Here is an 18,198-nt window from a genome sequence, read left to right on the forward strand (position 1 = left end):
GTATGTTGAAACTATGGTATGTTGAGGCCATTGTAAATTGAGGGATCACTGTACATCTCTTGTCAGTACTTTAAATGTATGGACACAGGCACTCTGGTGAAGGGGGTCCTGAGCAAGGACCCCCTCTCTGTTATGTCCATACTGCAGATAAAGGTGGTCAAAGGTAGAAAGCAAATATTTTATTGGAAATAATCCATAGTTAATTCCAAACAATATTAATACATTGGCAGACTGTACTCTGAGCAGTGACGCATTAGTGGCGGCTTACGTTCACTATTTTACAGGACTGGGAACCAGAGCCATGGACAACTGAATGTATCACAAAGCTCAGGATGAAGTTAACTGGAAAGAAGCCTTTAGCAGAGAGCAGTGGAATCACATAGCAGCGGAGGTATACACTTCAGTCAGCAGCCCTGTGTTGCATTTCTGTAAATCTTATTGAATAAGAACGAATCATTTCAATGTGAAGTATACGGCTGCCATAATGCATTAGTCATAGTGTCATCTGGGGTATATAACTGGTGCTATATCCGTTCTCAAGCCACTTACAGCTGGCAAAGTCCTCATCATATTATTAAGAAACATCACACAGTGTAATGGTTGACAGGATCGCATTACATACTGGACACAGTACAAGTGTCTGTATCGGAGGAAGTCGTGCTTCAGTACTGCCTGAGCTTCTTATCTATTGTATAAAATATTACACACGTTTGTCTGGACGCTTTCTGAATTGGGCTTATACAAAAGATGGGTGGCATATGGCCAACAGACAGTGTTACTGAATCACTATTATATAGAGGTAGGAGAAATGGATTATGTTAATGAAATTTGGCTCTATTTTACACAGCTGAAATAAACCACATCTCTGGTGAGAGCTCTGTACCTGCGAAGGTGACTTTACAGATCAGGTCCTGAAAAGAATGACTGCATCTACCCCAACTACCTTCTTATTCACCACATGGGCGACAATATTAAGGGGGCCGCACTGGCTCTATAAGGCTGGGTTCACACCATGTTTTGTTAAATACAGTTCCCGTATACGGCTGGGAGGAGGGGGGCGGGGCTTAATCGCTGCGCCCGCACTCAGCCGTATTCGGGAACCGTATTTAATGTATGTCTATGAGTCGACCGGAGTGAACCGCAGCCTCCAGTCGGCTGCTATTTCGGCCGTATGCGGTTTCCCGACCGCAGGCAAAAACGTGGTCAACCACGTTTTTGCCTGCGGTCGGGAACCCCCATACGGAAGAAAACGAAGCCGACCGGAGGCTGCGGTTCACTCCGGTCGGCTCATAGACATACATTAAATACGGTTCCCGAATACGGCTGAGTGCGGGCGCAGCGATTAAGCCCCGCCCCCCCTCCTCCCAGCCGTATACGGGAGCCGTATTTAGCAAAACGTGGTGTGAACCCAGCCTAAGAGGGACACTGTAAAGGGAGGGAAGTGATTCTACAACTGGCTCAAGAGTTTTCACATTTCCCAAGCCACCATGGTGATCTGTAGACTGAAGTAGTCCTAGTTCCCAAGATGCTGGCAAAGAGCTTATTTTACTAGAAGAAAATTCTGCAACAATGCATTTTCCTTGAAAAGGTAGTACTATATGGCTACAATTCAGATGAGTCCACCAGAGTGTCAGATGCTACTTGTCCCAAGAGAGGGGACTATTCTCTATAGTCTTACAGGGCATATGAACAAATGTTTTGAAGAGGCAACCCCTTTAAAAGTGGATAAGGTTCAGCCAATAATCTTCCTCTGTTAATGAGGCCTTAACACAAGGCAAATTGAGAATTAAAGAAAAATAAGTAGATAACTAATACAGATAAAGCAAATCCTTACATATAAAAGTAAGAAATATCTGCTGGGAGCTGTAATCACTGTCTATGTCAGGGTTTTCCAAGCAGGGAGCCTCCAGCTGTTGCAAAACTACAACTCCCAGCATGCCCGGACAGTGAAAGGCTGTCCAGGCATGCTGGGAGTTGTAGTTTTGCAACAGCTGGAGGCTCCCTGCTTGGGAAACACTGGTCTATGTAGAGGACAGAAGCTTCTTCAGGGTCCTATACAGTACACACAGTGTCCTAAAAAAGTAATGGAGCCGCCCTCACCTGGTGTCCAAAGGAGCAGATAATCCTGGTGCAGGTAAAGAGTACAGAACATATAATACCTCCCTGTACTGTAGGGGGTGCTACCAGACACCAGTCAGTGCATACACTTCAGTAATACAGGTAAAGAGTACAGAACATGTAATACCTCTCTGTACTGTAGGGGGCACTACCAGACACCAGTCAGTGCATACACTTCAGTAATACAGGGGCTTTACCAGTAAATTGCCCATTCTGATTGGTCAGTTCTTCCGGCCATTGACACATTTCACAGATCTGGACTGTCTGTAACATTGTATGTTGAGTCTGGTTTAAACTTACAATGATCCAGAAAAGACCATTGTATGTTGAAACTATTGTATGTTGGGGCCATTGTAAGTTGAGGGATCACTGTACCTGGGTAGGCTGAATAACTCATGGTATGTGACGCCACCAAAGCCTTTGTCACAAGAAAATTCAAAAACACTGTGAATTTCTTGTGACTCGCACAATTTTAAGTAGCTAAAATTAGCAGCCAAAGTGTCAACCTACAAATACACTGCCTCAGTTTCTCAGCACTTGTGGAAGTTTCATTCATGGTTTGTTGATATTCTGCCATAAGGGAAAGCAATGGCTTCCTGTTACCTGAAAGCTCCTACTCTATTTCCAGAGCCTCTCGTACTGAGCAGGATTACTATTGCGACAACACGTAGGGTAAAACAAACCGTTCTCGCAACGGTCTTATTTCCAGAGCCGTAGATCATTTTTAATGATTTTCTGTTAAAAAAATATATTTTGTGCATTTGAGCATCCTTTTCAAAGGAATTTACTGAGTTATTGATGCAAAAGAAAGCTTTGTGCCTTCTGGTATGAGTTTGCAGGGTGGGAGGATGAGCATAAGGTTTTGCTTTTTATATTTTTATTCGGTGTGTGAATCATTTCTTTCACATGATAAACCTTAAATGGTCCTTACATAAACAGCTGTCATCAGCAAAAAAATAAATACCGTATTTATCGGGGTATACCACGCACCGGCCTATAACACGCACCCTCATTTTACCAAGGATATTTGGGTAAAAAAAGTATTTTACCCAAATATCCATGGTAAAATGAGGGTGCGTGTGTGCGCGTGTATACCCCGATACAGCCCCAGGAAAGGCAGGGGGAGAGAGGCCGTTGCTGCCCGCTTCTCTCCCCCTGCCTTTCCTGGGGTCTAGAGCCCTGCTGCCGGCCCTTCTCTCCCCCTGGCTATCGGCGCCACTGCCCGTTCTGTCCCCCTGACTATCGGTGCCGGCGCCGATAGCCAGGGGGAGAGAAGCGGCGCCGACAGCCAGGGGGAGAGAAGGGGCAGCGGCACCCATTGCCGTTGCCTCCCTTCATCCCCGGCACGCGTCCCCTGCGTCGTTGCTATGCACGGCGCATAGCAACGACGTCATGCGCCGCGCCGTGCAGCGCATAGCAAAAACGCCGGGGACGCACGCCGGAGGCCTGCAGCAGCGCGGACCCGACCCAGGTAATTATGCCACCGGGGATGGAGGGAGGCAACGGGGCAGCGGCGCCGGCAATGGGTGCCGCTGCCCCTTCTCTCCCCCTGGCTGTCGGCGCCGCTTCTCTCCCCCTGGCTATCGGCGCCGGCAATGGGGCGCCGGCACCGATAGTCAGGGGGACAGAACGGGCAGCGGCGCCGATAGCCAGGGGGAGAGAAGGGCCGGCAGCAGGGCTCTAGACCCCAGGAAAGGCAGGGGGAGAGAAGCGGGCAGCGACGGCCTCTCTCCCCCTGCCTTTCCTGGGGGTGTATCGGCGTATAACACGCACATAGACTTTAGGCTAAAAATTTTAGCCTAAAAAGTGCGTGTTATACGCCGATAAATACAGTATGTTAAAGATTAGCCTATTTGAATTACCTTTCTAATATACTTCTTAATAAAACTTTGTAACTTTATGTGTTAAATTAACTTTTATAAGTTTGGTGCTGCCTGCAGTCCTTCGTGCAGATAGTCTCCTGCAGCAACCTGGCAGAGACAAAAGTCAGGAAATGCAGGTGGGACCTCAGCTCAGCACAATGTATAGAGTGAACAGTAGAGTTTAAAGAATTGAAAATGCTTTACTACATAAAGAGCAATATACAGTGGTCCCTCAACATACGATGGTAATCCGTTCCAAATGAACCATCGTTTGTTGAAACCATCGTATGTTGAGGGATCCGTGCAAAGTTAAGTATAGGACAGTGGTCTACAACCTGCAGACCTCCAGATGTTGCAAAACTACAACACCCAGCATGCCCGGACAGTTGTAGTTTTGCAACATCTGGAGGTCCGCAGGTTTAAGACCACTGGTATTAGAGGTTGTACTCACGTCTCCCCGCCACTCCGGACCGTCACTGCTGCCCGGGATGTCGCCCTCCATCGCGGTCGCTGCGTCCCCGAGGTGTCCCCCGACGCTCCAGCAAGGCCTCTGCTTCCCCTGCATCCTCGCTCTCCGTCTCCGCCATCACGTCACTACGCACGCCTCTCCTATTGGATGACGGGACGGCGTGCGCAGCGACGTGATGACGACGATGGAGAGCGCCGACGATGCAGGGGATCCCGAAGAGGACGTGCCGGAGCCCCGAGGACAGGTAAGTGATCATCACCGGACCACACGGGGCACCGTAAACAGCTATCTGGTGGCAGCTGAAGCAGTCTGTGCTGCCGGATAGCAGTTTATGCGATGGCCCCGACATACAAAAGCATCACTGTATAGACATGGCCATTATATTAACTTCTTCCTAATATAGATAAATATCAAGGATTTTTATAGTCTTCTGAACTGTACTGACTCCAAAGATGAAAAAGATGCAAGGAAGACAATTCATCTAGATAAGGTTTAACTATTATTTGATCTTTTAATGTGAACCGAATCACAGTTTATCATAACATGACATATCATAGCATAACATAAGAATAATTTCATAAATCTACTTGATTACATTGATTATTCATATATGCGGCCTCAACACTGTGGAGGATGGAAGATGCGGTCCCCTACTGCGCTCCAGAGGAGATGGCTGCTTGGGACATAATCAGGTGTCCGGGCTGGCTTACATTTAAGGTGTTTTGGAGAGTTTGTGACTTTTTGTGCGACTTTCAAACATGATAAATCCCTGACCACTGCAAAGTAAAAACTGAAATTCACTTCTGGAAGCACGTTTGTAGCTTTTTGCTTACAACCAAAAGTCGCCCAAAAATTTGGGACTTTTGTATGCAAAAAAAAAAAAAAAGAAAGGCTCTAAATCCCTGCATCCCGGCATACGGCAGGGATACGGGAGTGCAAGGTTTTAGCTCCCCCCAGCCGTATGCGGTCCCGTATTGGGAAAAGCGTGATGTGAACCCAGCCTTAAAAAATCTTTATGCTTTGAGGTAATTGTTAAATATGATGAAATATGATATTCTTTGACCCCTTAGGGACAATGGATGTAAATGTACGTCCTGGAGCACTGGTACTTAGTGCATCAGGAGGTATATCTACGTCCTGTAATGAAGCGAGCACAGGAGCTGCCCTCATTTCATGCACGGCAGGTCCCGGCTGCTATCAACATCAGTGATCACAGTGATGTCAGCCATTAACCCCTCAGAAGCTGTGATCGATACTGATCATGGCAACTGTGGTATAAACGGTTCTGCAGGTGACTGATCGAACCACCTGCAGTGAAATCGCTATGGTACCCTCACATGCCTCTCGCCAGCTCCGGCGATTTGCTGCTCTGGATTGCCTTCTAGCAGACCAGAGAAAAAGATTGTCCATACTACTGATCAGTGCTATGGATTGCTATGTACAGTCCCCTATGCATAGCAAGTAAAGTAAATATAAAGAAAAAGTTTTAATAAAATGTGAATAAGGCCCTCCCACAATAAAAATTTTAAATTCCCACCTTTTTCCATTTTACAAACAAAAGTGTAATAAATAAATGAACGCCGTCCCCTGCATCGCCCAGTCATCACGCACAGAGGCAGTGTGCTAAGTAGTGATGACGGCGGGATGGCGCTGCAAAGATTGGATAGGGGATAAGATGTCTGGGGCAGAGTACCCCTTTAACCCCTTCCCACTATAGGATGTATGCATACGTCCCAGCACCCGACACGTTCCCGTGCTGGTATGTATGCATACGTCCTAGCGTTCTCCTGCACTGACGCTGGCAGTGCAGGAGATTGGCGGCAGGATCTGGCTGCCAATCACAACCAGAGTCCCGCCGGGGCCGCGGTCACGCCGGTTCCAGCAGCATTAACCTTATAGATGCTGTGATCAATCCGGATCACACATCTATGGTGTTGACAGGGGGAGCGCACTCCCCCTGTTCACCAATGGTGGTGCCACGATACGATCGAGGGTCGCTGTTGGATGCTATAGCAGCAGGAGGTCAGATCATGATCTCCTGTGTGCCTGCTACGGAAGCCTGTGAGATCCAGCCACTGGCTGTACTGTGCTGCAGTACAAATGTACTGCAGTATAGTATAACCTGTAAAAAGCGTGAAAAATTAAATAAAAAGTTCTTAAATAAAAGTATGAAGTGAAAAAAAAAAATGCCCCTTTCCCAACAAAAGCCCTGTATTCTCACCAAAAAAGATCAAAACATAAATCCTATTCATAATAGGTATTTCCACATCCGTAATGACATGTACTATAAAACTATAAATGTAAATTACCATGCACGGTGAATGCCATAAAAACAACAACAAAAAAGCACAAAATATGCCAATTTGGGAACAAATAGCAGAATAACAAAAGATAAACAAGTAGCACATATCGCAAAAATTATACCAATGAAAAGTACAGCTCATCCAGCATAAAATAAGCCCTTACTCAATGGTTCGGACGAAAAAGAAAAAAGTTATGGCTGTTGGAAAAAGAATGGAAGAAAAAGAATTTTGCTCAGAAAAGGAAAGAGAACATAGAAAGCTATATAAAATGGGCAGCACCTTAATCGTACTGACCGAGAGAATAAATATAACATCACTTTTACTGCACAGTGTACACCATAAAAAATAATAAAAAAATGCCAGACATTTTCCAGTTTTTCACAAAAAATGCTGCATATGTCAGCAAAAATGGACAATTTATATAAAGTATATTATGTCACGAAAAAACAATATCAGAATCGCTCCGCTCAGAAAAAGCGTTCTAAAGTTATTACGATTTAAAGAGATACATATCAAATAAAAAACAAAAAGAGCCTGGTCATTAAGGTAAAAAATGGGTCCGTCCTTAAGGGGTTAAGGACAGTCAACTTTTACTTTATTTTAATATATTTTATTATTAATATATATATATATATATATATATATATATATATACACACACACACACACACACACACTATTGTGTACTAAATATTTGAATAAATATATGATATTTTATCCTAATATCTTGAGCCCAAAAACTCTTTCTTTCATTGTCCCAGCTTTTACTATGATTTATCTATGTAATGTATACAATTTTCAAAGAACAACACAATAAACATCAAGTTATTATAAAGAAACTGTTTTGGCTTGGATTTTGCTCTAATATGTATTGTAAGCTGTGAGACCTTATACAGACAGGGCTGCATCTTTCCAAATCCTGTCTAGTCTGAATTTCTCACAGGTGACTCCAAGCAAGTAGTAGGAAACATCTCAGAGATGATAAAAGAAATGGGAGTCCCCAGAGTAAAACTTTCAAGTGCCATGGTAAAGGGTCTGAATACTTATGTCTACGTTATATTTTAGTTTTTTCTTTTTAAGGCTAAGTTCACAAAGCCGTTGTCCCCCGTCTAGATTTTGTCCGTTATTGCCTCCTAAAAGGACCATTCTATTAACGGGTGCAAACTGATGCAAAGGGATGCTATTTAGTGGCATCCGTTTGCATCAGTTTTTCATCCGTTAGTATCAGCTGTCTACAGACTCCTGCAGCCAGGACTACTACTACTCCCATCATGGAACAGACTTCTTTTCATAATGGGAGTAGTAATTCCCCAACCGGGGAGTCTGCAGGCGGCTGGGAGGCTACATTAGTGTTAATGCCTCCCGCTGCGCTAGCTATGTATAATGCCCCCCGCTGCGCTAGCTATGTATAATGCCCCCCGCTGCGCTAGCTATGTATAATGCCCCCGGCTGCGCTAGTTATGTATAATGCCCCCGGCTGCGCTAGCTATGTATAATGCCCCCCGCTGCGCTAGCTATGTATAATGCCCCCCGCTGCGCTAGCTATGTATAATGCCCCCTGCTGCGCTAGCTATGTATAATGCTCCCGGCTGCGCTAGCTATGTATAATGCCCCCGGCTGCGCTAGCTATGTATAATGCCCCCGGCTGCGCTAGCTATGTATAATGCCCCCGGCTGCGCTAGCTATGTATAATGCCCCCGGCTGCGCTAGCTATGTATAATGCCCCCGGCTGCGCTAGCTATGTATAATGCCCCCCGCTGCGCTAGCTATGTATAATGCCCCCCGCTGCGCTAGCTATGTATAATGCCCCCGGCTGCGCTAGCTATGTATAATGCCCCCGGCTGCGCTAGCTATGTATAATGCCCCCGGCTGCGCTAGCTATGTATAATGCCCCCGGCTGCGCTAGCTATGTATAATGCCCCACGCTGCGCTAGCTATGTATAATGCCTCCGGCTGCGCTAGCTATGTATAATGCCTCCGGCTGCGCTAGCTATGTATAATGCCCCCCGCTGCGCTAGCTATGTATAATGCCCCCTGCTGCGCTAGCTATGTATAATGCCCCCGGCTGCGCTAGCTATGTATAATGCCCCCGGCTGCGCTAGCTATGTATAATGCCCCCGGCTGCGCTAGCTATGTATAATGCCCCCGGCTGCGCTAGCTATGTATAATGCCCCCCGCTGCGCTAGCTATGTATAATGCCCCCGGCTGCGCTAGCTATGTATAATGCCCCCGGCTGCGCTAGCTATGTATAATGCCCCTTGCTGCGCTAGCTATGTATAATGCCCCCCGCTGCGCTAGCTATGTATAATGCCCCCGGCTGCGCTAGCTATGTATAATGCCCCCGGCTGCGCTAGCTATGTATAATACCCCCGGCTGCGCTAGCTATGTATAATGCCCCCGGCTGCGCTAGCTATGTATAATGCCCCACGCTGCGCTAGCTATGTATAATGCCCCCCGCTGCGCTAGCTATGTATAATGCATCCGGCTGCGCTAGCTATGTATAATGCCCCCGGCTGCGCTAGCTATGTATAATGCCCCCGGCTGCGCTAGCTATGTATAATGCTCCCGGCTGCGCTAGCTATGTATAATGCCCCCCGCTGCGCTAGCTATGTATAATGCCCCCGGCTGCGCTAGCTATGTATAATGCCCCCGGCTGCGCTAGCTATGTATAATGCCCCCCGCTGCGCTAGCTATGTATAATGCCCCCGGCTGCGCTAGCTATGTATAATGCCCCCCGCTGCGCTAGCTATGTATAATGCCCCCGGCTGCGCTAGCTATGTATAATACCCCCGGCTGCGCTAGCTATGTATAATGCCCCCGGCTGCGCTAGCTATGTATAATGCCCCACGCTGCGCTAGCTATGTATAATGCCCCCCGCTGCGCTAGCTATGTATAATGCCTCCGGCTGCGCTAGCTATGTATAATGCCCCATAATGCCCCCCCCCCGCTGCGCTAGCTATGTATAATGCCCCCCCGCTGCGCTAGCTATGTATAATGCCCCCCGCTGCGCTAGCTATGTATAATGCCTCCGGCTGCGCTAGCTATGTATAATGCCCCCGGCTGCGCTAGCTATGTATAATGCCCCCGGCTGCGCTAGCTATGTATAATGCCCCCCGCTGCGCTAGCTATGTATAATGCCCCCCGCTGCGCTAGCTATGTATAATGCCCCCGGCTGCGCTAGCTATGTATAATGCCCCCGGCTGCGCTAGCTATGTATAATGCCCATGGCTGCGCTAGCTATGTATAATGCCCCCGGCTGCGCTAGCTATGTATAATGCCCCCTGCTGCGCTAGCTATGTATAATACCCCCCGCTGCACTTATATATGTCCCCCCGCGAACGCATACATAAATCCCTCACAACGCTATCTGTGAACAGTATACTATCAGCAGCACATCATGCTGCTGGCCGGGAAAGGCAGCGCAATGCCGCCCGCATCCCGGCCAGCAGATGTGCTGCTGATAGCATGCTATTCACAGATAGGGTTTTGAGGGACATATGTGTATAGAAGCGCTGCAGGGGGACAGATATACAGTGATATATAACTGCCCCCCTGCAGCGCTTTTATGCACATATGTCCCTCACAACGGTATCTGTGAATAGCATGCTATCAGCAGCACATCTGCTGGCCTGGATGTGGGCGGCATTGCGCTGCCTTTCGCGGCCAGCAGCATGATGTGCTGCTGGTAGTATACTGTTCACAGATAGTGTTGTGAGGGATTTATGTATGCAATCGCGGGGGGACATATATAAGCGCAGCGGGGGGCATTATACATAGCTAGCGCAGCGGGGGGCATTATACATAGCTAGCGCAGCCGGGGGGCATTATACATATTGCGCTATATGTCTGGCCCCCCACTGCACTAGCTATGTATATTGCCCACTGCTGTGCTACCTATAGATCTTGCCCTCCTGCAGTGCATCAGGGCAGCCGGGGAACGGAGTGCAACATTACAATCCTGTAATAATGACCTTAAAAACCCAGCAGGAGCCCTGAATGGCCATTCAGGACTCCAGGCGGGGTATTTGAAAATGAAAGTAGAACATACACACGATCTACATCGCAGGGTTGCAGTGCGCGGACCATGCCGCCCACTCCCCTGGTTAATAACTTTTGATCGCATGGGGTCTTAGACATGAGACCCAGTGCGATCAACCCCTCAGCCCCTGTACTACTACCCCCAACATGGAACAGACCCTGTTCCATGATGGGGGTAGTAGTACAAGCACTAATCTAGCCTCCCCAGACTCCCGAAACCTGGAAACTTCTACTCCCATCAAGGAAACAAGTCTGTTCCATGATGGGAGTAGTAGTAGTCCCACAGCACAGCAAGAGTTTGCTGATTTCACTCCTTCTGAGCATGCTCAGAAGTAATAACGGCTTGAAAAATGGATATTAAAAACTGGGTGCAAACGGATGACATTATATGCTCATCCGTTTGCCATAGACTTTAATGTTAAATTTTTTGAGGAAAAATACTGCATGCAACGTTTTTTCCCCGTCATAAAAAACCAAACAGGAAGGAAACGGGTGAAAACGGGTGAAAAAGGATTGTAAAAAAATCCCATTGAGATCAATGGGATCTGTTTACAGCCCTTTACAACCCGTTATCAAACGGGTTGCATAACGGGCATTTTTTGACGGGAGCAGGCAGCTGTGTGAACGAGCCCTAATACATTTGAAAAAAAATTCTTAAACTCTGGCCCAGATTTACTATTACCAAACCCACCTGGTTTTGTTGGATTGTACACCACAATTTAGTGCAATGTGTTTCGGCGAAAGATTTTGTGGAACATTGCACAAAAATAAACCTAAAAACCTGGGAAAGGGGTGTGACCGGCCAGAAAAAGGTGCATGTTTTCACAATACGACCTATTTATTATTGAATTCACACACAATCCTGTGATTAAATGGCTGGAAATTCCCACCAACAAAAAGCTGGTCATAACTTTCTCGATTTGTGAATGCCAATAGTAAATAGATTGGAACTGTGCCAGTCTGAAACAACATTCTACACTAATAAAAACCTGACACATTTTAATTATGCATTTGATTTTTTTTTTTTATTAATTCAACATAAGGCCTCAATCTAACAAAATGTAAAAAAAAAAAAAAAAAAGTCAAAAGGCATTGGGGGGGAGATTTATCAAAACCTGTCCAGAGGAAAAGTTGCCCATAGCAACCAATCAGATCACTTCTTTCATTTTTAACAAGGCCTCTGTAAAGTGGAAGAAGCGTTCTGATTGGTTGCTATGGGCAACTTTTCCTCTGGACAGGTTTTGATAAATCTTCACCATTGTCCTACTAGAGAAAGTGTCATGCACTGTTTTTCAATAAGAAAAAATCTTGGAGCTATATCCTTACTTCATTCTACACCAGTGGTCTCCAGCCTGCGGACCTCCAGATGTTGCAAAACTACAACTCCCAGCATGCCCGGACAGCCATTGGCTGTCCGGGCATGCTGGGAGTTGTAGTTTTGCTAAATCTGGAGGTACGCAGGTTGAAGACCACTGCTCTACACCTTCACAGGGGCTTTCTTAGGATTTCACTACAGTAATAATGTTGAGACCAATGTATAGCTATTTATCCCACCTTTTGTTAGCCCCCTTGTTTACATACTTGTAACCAGACCATATCAGGCATCAGGTGAAATTACTCTGACTTAGGCCATGTTCACACATCAGAATTTCCATGAAGAATTCCACATTGAAATTCTGCATGGAGATTCCATAGCAGCAGAGTCCTGTTGAATTCAATGGGATTCTGCTGCACTGAGCACCCAGTGGAAATTCCGCACCAGATGTTTCTGGTGTGGAAATTACGATTCCAGTGTCCGCAGAAAGAATGAACCTGTCCATTCTTTCTGCGGACTCCGCATGGGAATGCGACGTCTCATAGATTAGCAGTGCATGTTATGTCGGCGCCCGCAGTCTCTGTGCGGATATTCTAGAGTGTGAACATAGCCTTAGGCTCCTGAACAAAAAGAACAAACTGTAATATAGCAAACATTAAGTTACCTGAGCTAAGACAGTGTAGGGATGCCAACCTCATGATGTTCTCCGTCCCATTGGTGGCTGGGGTGATTCCAATAGTGAAAACCTGGCTAATGTCAAAGTCATTAAGATGATCATTTGGTGTTCCTTCATAATGTTTGTTCGGCATGACCAAGACTAGCAGCAGCCATATCAGTGACCAGATTACAGGATAGAAGATTTCCTGTTCAAAGACAGATAAATGTGGTTAGAAATTAACAGAATAAAATAAAATAAAAAACACCAAACAAAAATCTGATCTGAGGGGAATGTGGTTATCATGGATTCGAAAAGCCTACCTTGCTTCCTTTATGCCAAAAGTAGAGAAAAGGTAAAGGTGAAGCTCTTTAGTCAGAGGAAACAACATGTAGGTCCTTATATATACGCTTTCTGGACACATCTGAATGTGACATAAGGGGATTTGGAGATTTTAGCTCTATAACTTGGAGAATAGTGAGTACAGCTCTGAAGTATACTTCAGGATGTAACTAATTTAGGATCAGTACAGGATAAGTAATGTAATGTATGTACACAGTGACCTCATCAGCAGAATAGTGAGTGCAGATCTGGAGTATAATACAGGATATAACTCAGGATCAGTACAGGATAAGTAATGTAATGTATGTACACAGTGACCTCACCAGCAGAATAGTGAGTACAGCTCTGGGGTATAATACAGCATATAACTCAGGATCAGTACAGGATAAGTAATGTAATGTATGTTCACAGTGATCCCACCAGCAGAATAGTGAGTACAGCTCTGGAGAATAATACAGGATATAACTCAGGATCAGTACAGGAATAGTAATGTAATGTATGTACACAGTGACCTCACCAGCAGAATAGTGAGTACAGCTCTGGAGTATAATACAGGATATAAATCAGGATCAGTACAGGAGAAGTAATGTAATGTATGTACACAGCGACTCCACCAGCAGAATAGTGAGTACAGCTCTGGAGTATAATACAGGATATAACTCAGGATCAGTACAGGATAAGTAATGTAATGTATGTACACAGTGACCCCACCAGCAGAATAGTAAGTACACCTCTGGAGTATAATACAGGATATAACTCAGGATCAGTACAGGATAAGTAATGTAATGTATGTACACAGTGACCTCACCAGCAGAATAGTGAGTACAGCTCTGGAGTATAATGCAGGATATAACTCAGGATCAGTACACAGTAAGTAATGTATGTACACAGTGACCTCACCAGCAGAATAGTGAGTACAGCTCTGGAGTATAATACAGGATATAACTCAGGATCAGTACAGGATAAGTAATGTATGTACACAGTGACCCCACCAGCAGAATAGTGAGTACAGCTCTGGAGTATAATACAGGATATAACTCAGGATCAGTACAGGATAAGTAATGTAATGTATGTACACAGTGACCTCACCAGCAGAATAGTGAGTGCAGCTCTGGAGCATAATACAGGATATAACTCAGGATCAGTACAGGATAAGTAATGTAATGTATGTACACAGTGACCTCACCAGCAGAATAGTGAGTACAGTTCTGGAGTATAATACAGGATATAACTCAGGATCAGTACAGGGTAAGTAATGTAATGTATATACACAGTGACCTCACCAGCAGAATAGTGAGTGCAGCTCTGGAGCATAATACAGGATATAACTCAGGATCAGTACAGGATAAGTAATGTAATAGTGAGTGCAGCTCTGGAGTATAATACAGGATATAACTCAGAAGAGGTTTTCTATGGGGATTTGCTTCTACTCCGGACAGTTCCCGAGACAGGTGTCATCAGAGAGCACTTAGACAGAAAAGAACAACTCAACTTCATCAGCTCATACGTACTGAAAGGATTAAGATTTTTTAATAGAAGTAATTTACAAATCTGTTTAACTTTCTGGAGCCAGTTGATATATAAAAAATGTTTCTACCTGGATAACCCCTTTAAGAAGTGCAGTTCTAGAGTATAATACAGTACAGTTCTAGAGTATAATACAGGATATTCCTCAGGATCAGTATAAGTAATGCATATACATAGTAACTCAACCAGTAGAATAGCGAGTGCAGCTCTGAAGTATAATACAGGATGCAAAGCATGAACAGTATAGGATAATTTATGTACATAAATGCCTCAACTTTTCATTTAAATAATATGCAAATGTGAAGCTATAAAATAGTGTTGAAAAGTTGTCATTTACTTTTTTTCAAGTAAAAAATACATTAAAGTGGGAGGAAATAACCGCCAATAACACTGACAAGCTACTATGTGGAATAATGCCACTGCCTAATGTTGACCTGTAACATCCCAAAGGCAACGCTTTCACAAGTCTCTCTGCATTAAACAACTACTGTGCCTGAGGTTGGAGGCCGCTATTTGTTTCAGCTACGGTGGTAAAATACTGTCATAAGTATACTCTAAATGCAACATGCAAATAAGTGAAACATTATAGAGTGGTCTGTGGAGAATATAAACACAGAAATGTAAAGCTAGGTCACACAAGGATACATAGTATGTAAGAACTAATGCATCTCCAGGGACTAAGGCAACATGGTGCAGTCCCAGGTTTGGGATCACATGCTGCATCAGGTTTTTATGTCATGTGACTTGAATGCCCCCGTCTCTTTGCATAAGCAGCTTTTCCCTAAAGAATTTTGATCATTCATGTATTACATGGTCGCCCAATGACCTTAACCCCTTAAGGACCAAGCCCATTTTGACATTAAAGGGGTACTCCGGCCCTAAGACATCTTATCCCCTATCCAAAGGATAGGGGATAAGATGTCTGACCGCGGGGGTCCCGCTATCACGCTCCCTACCATAGACTTGAACAGCGGGGGTTTAGACTAAACCTTTTCTTCTCCAGACGGAGGGAGTGCCCCCTCGTCCTTTGGGGGGGTTTAACCTGGAACAGTTTTTCTCCATATTCAAGCGATCATGGATGTCAGGCATTACTGGCGGGTCCCTGGCTGCTATCAGCAGCCGTGACCTGCCGCGCATGACCTGAGCATCGTTCCAATGCTCGCGGCCATGTACAGGACGTAAATGTATGTCCTGGTGCGCAAAGTACCACCGCATCAGGACATACATTTACGTACTTGGTCGTTAAGGTTTTTTAAAGGTTTTTTTAGTCTTCATAAAAAATTGCCAAGGTGCATGAATAGGAGGGCAAAAAAAAAAAAAGCTTTACTCATCCCTTCAACTCGCTTCTGGTACAGCACCATAGCTGCTTGATAGTCCTGATGACATGCCCATACACTGAGTGCGGGACACTGCAGCCAATCACTGGCCTCAGCAGTCTTGAGCATTTGTTCTTGCACTTGACTATTGGACAGCATTGCACTGGGAGTGAGCGGACAGTTGAGTACAGTTTTTTATTTTTTTTATTTGTCTTGCTATTCTTTGGCCTTTGGACTACATAACTACTACAAATAAAGCAACAGCATATTTAAAGATCATGTTGTGCACTAAGCCCTTTTGCTATACTTGCTGTACATAGCTCACGTAAACAGAAAACTTCAATCTGCCTGTAGTCCGTGTAACCTGAACAAGTGTTTGGCTTATACCTCAGTTACTATGAGGAGACAACTGATACTAGGCTCGGAGTAAGGGGGAGCGGACAGTGTAAAGCTAAAAATGTCCTCCGAGCAAATGGGTAATCCAGCTGGAGGGCCTGTACTAGAGTGCAGCTGCATAGGGAGGGGGGCGCTCACCAAACAGTAACCTCCCTGTCAAAAGACAGGGGCAAGAAGAGTTCAGCAATTCAATTACGGCTTCCCTAATGCTATTATCATAGAAGTGAACAGTAAATACAAAGCTGGCATAGGTGAGGTGGATTAGGTGAAATTAGATACTCAGCTGGACCTTGCGGAGCTGGGCACATTGTGATTAGTTGATGCCAATTGTTACATATTTCATTTTGGTATCAAGAGTTACCTCACGACAGACATGGACATGCTTAGGTGATTAATCTAACAGGGGGTTTGACAGTCATGACCCCTGCACTGTTATCAGCTGCTATTATGACAGTAGACAGATAGAGTTCACCTCTCCTGCATCTAAGTATTACATGATGCCCAGTTAAATCAATAGGCCAATTGTGTAATGCCAAGAAGTGCTAGCCACATGGATTGTCAGGAAAAATAGCTGTACACCAAAAAGTGGTCAATGTGACAACTATGTTATAGGCTTGTAAGAAATATTAGTGTTTTTTCCCCCGTTATATTATTATTACGCAGCATTTTCCATCTATGGCAGCATGCCCAGATTCCCCTGTGTTTCCCAGAGAATGTGAAACAAATAGAGAGCTGAGCTGCAGAGAAAACCTCCCAGTCATACCTGTAATGTGTCCTTCTTTGTCCTACATTTTACAAGGTAATTTTTGTACAGAAGCGTTCTCGTCTGCGCCCACACACCAACGTCTTTCATATCTGAGGACATCTTCTAAAAACCTGCAAACAGAAAAAGAAGACATGTTCTAAATACATATGAGTCTAGTGAGGGTATTAATTCAGACGCAGATTCACCCTCAAGGAATCTGCTGTCTCTTGGTATTCCTTCTTCCTCTCTTACTGTTCCTTAAGTGTATCATTTTTCGTTTCTACTTCTTTCCCTCTTCTTCTTTCTGTTAGGGTTCCTCAGAATTTAGTCCTGGTCCCTCTCCTCTCACAACCCCAATGGAAAGATTTTGCTTTCAACAACATCTCCAGCTATATACCACTTCCTGTGACATCACCCTCACACTCCTACAAGACACCAGTGACTGGCAGTCTGCTGTCTCTAACATCACGTCCTTTCACTAGGGCTGGGCGGTATGACCAAATGTGTGTATCACGGTATTTTTGTAACTTTCGGCGGTCCCACGGTAGATAACAGTATTTCCTCCTCTCCCCCCCCCCCCCAAAAAAAAAAAAATGTATTATCAGCCCAGCGCTGCACTGTTCTGCCCTACTCCCCCAATAAATTATCAGCCCAGCGCTGCCCCCAACGGGCTAAATACTCGGTGTTTATTGCGGCCGCCGGTGCGAACACAAGGTAAACAAAATAAACTAACGCATGTTCCAACGTCGGCATTACGCTGGGGACGGGAACATCGGACAGTGGTCAGCCTATCACCAGCCACAGCGATGTTCCGCCTCGGCTGCTGATAGGCTGAGCCCACTGTCATGTAAGGAGCCCTGGACGGCTTCTTACATGAAAGTGGGCTCAGCCTATCAGCGGCCGAGGCAGAACATCGCTGCGGCTGGTGATAGACTGACGGCTGTCTGACGTTCCATTCATTCTTGAGAGGGGGGGAATTATCAATGTTTGACTCCAGAATACTAGTGTATAAAAGATGCATATTGTGCTCGCCTTACTTCTGCGCAAAGGAATTGAGAGCGTCATGGAAAAGGCATTGATATATTCCCCCATGTGTTTCCACTATCTACTTA

The 18,198-nt window shown here is 45.3% G+C and overlaps 1 protein-coding gene across 1 annotated transcript in view; it reads right to left on the bottom strand.

Moving 5' to 3' along the window:
• The window catches only part of ABCA5 (ATP binding cassette subfamily A member 5), a 203,305-nt gene that overhangs the window by 94,402 nt on the left and 90,705 nt on the right, over window positions 1-18,198 (bottom strand). The window contains exons 4-5 of the mRNA XM_056550216.1: window positions 17,105-17,217; window positions 12,770-12,968 (exon numbers count right to left, since the gene is read on the bottom strand). Of these exons, the coding sequence (XP_056406191.1) occupies window positions 12,770-12,968; window positions 17,105-17,206 (301 nt within the window). The 5' untranslated portion in view covers window positions 17,207-17,217. The remainder of the gene's footprint in view (window positions 1-12,769; window positions 12,969-17,104; window positions 17,218-18,198) is intronic.

This window comes from Hyla sarda, chromosome 13 (assembly GCF_029499605.1).
Source record: "Hyla sarda isolate aHylSar1 chromosome 13, aHylSar1.hap1, whole genome shotgun sequence".
Taxonomy (NCBI): domain Eukaryota; kingdom Metazoa; phylum Chordata; class Amphibia; order Anura; family Hylidae; genus Hyla; species Hyla sarda.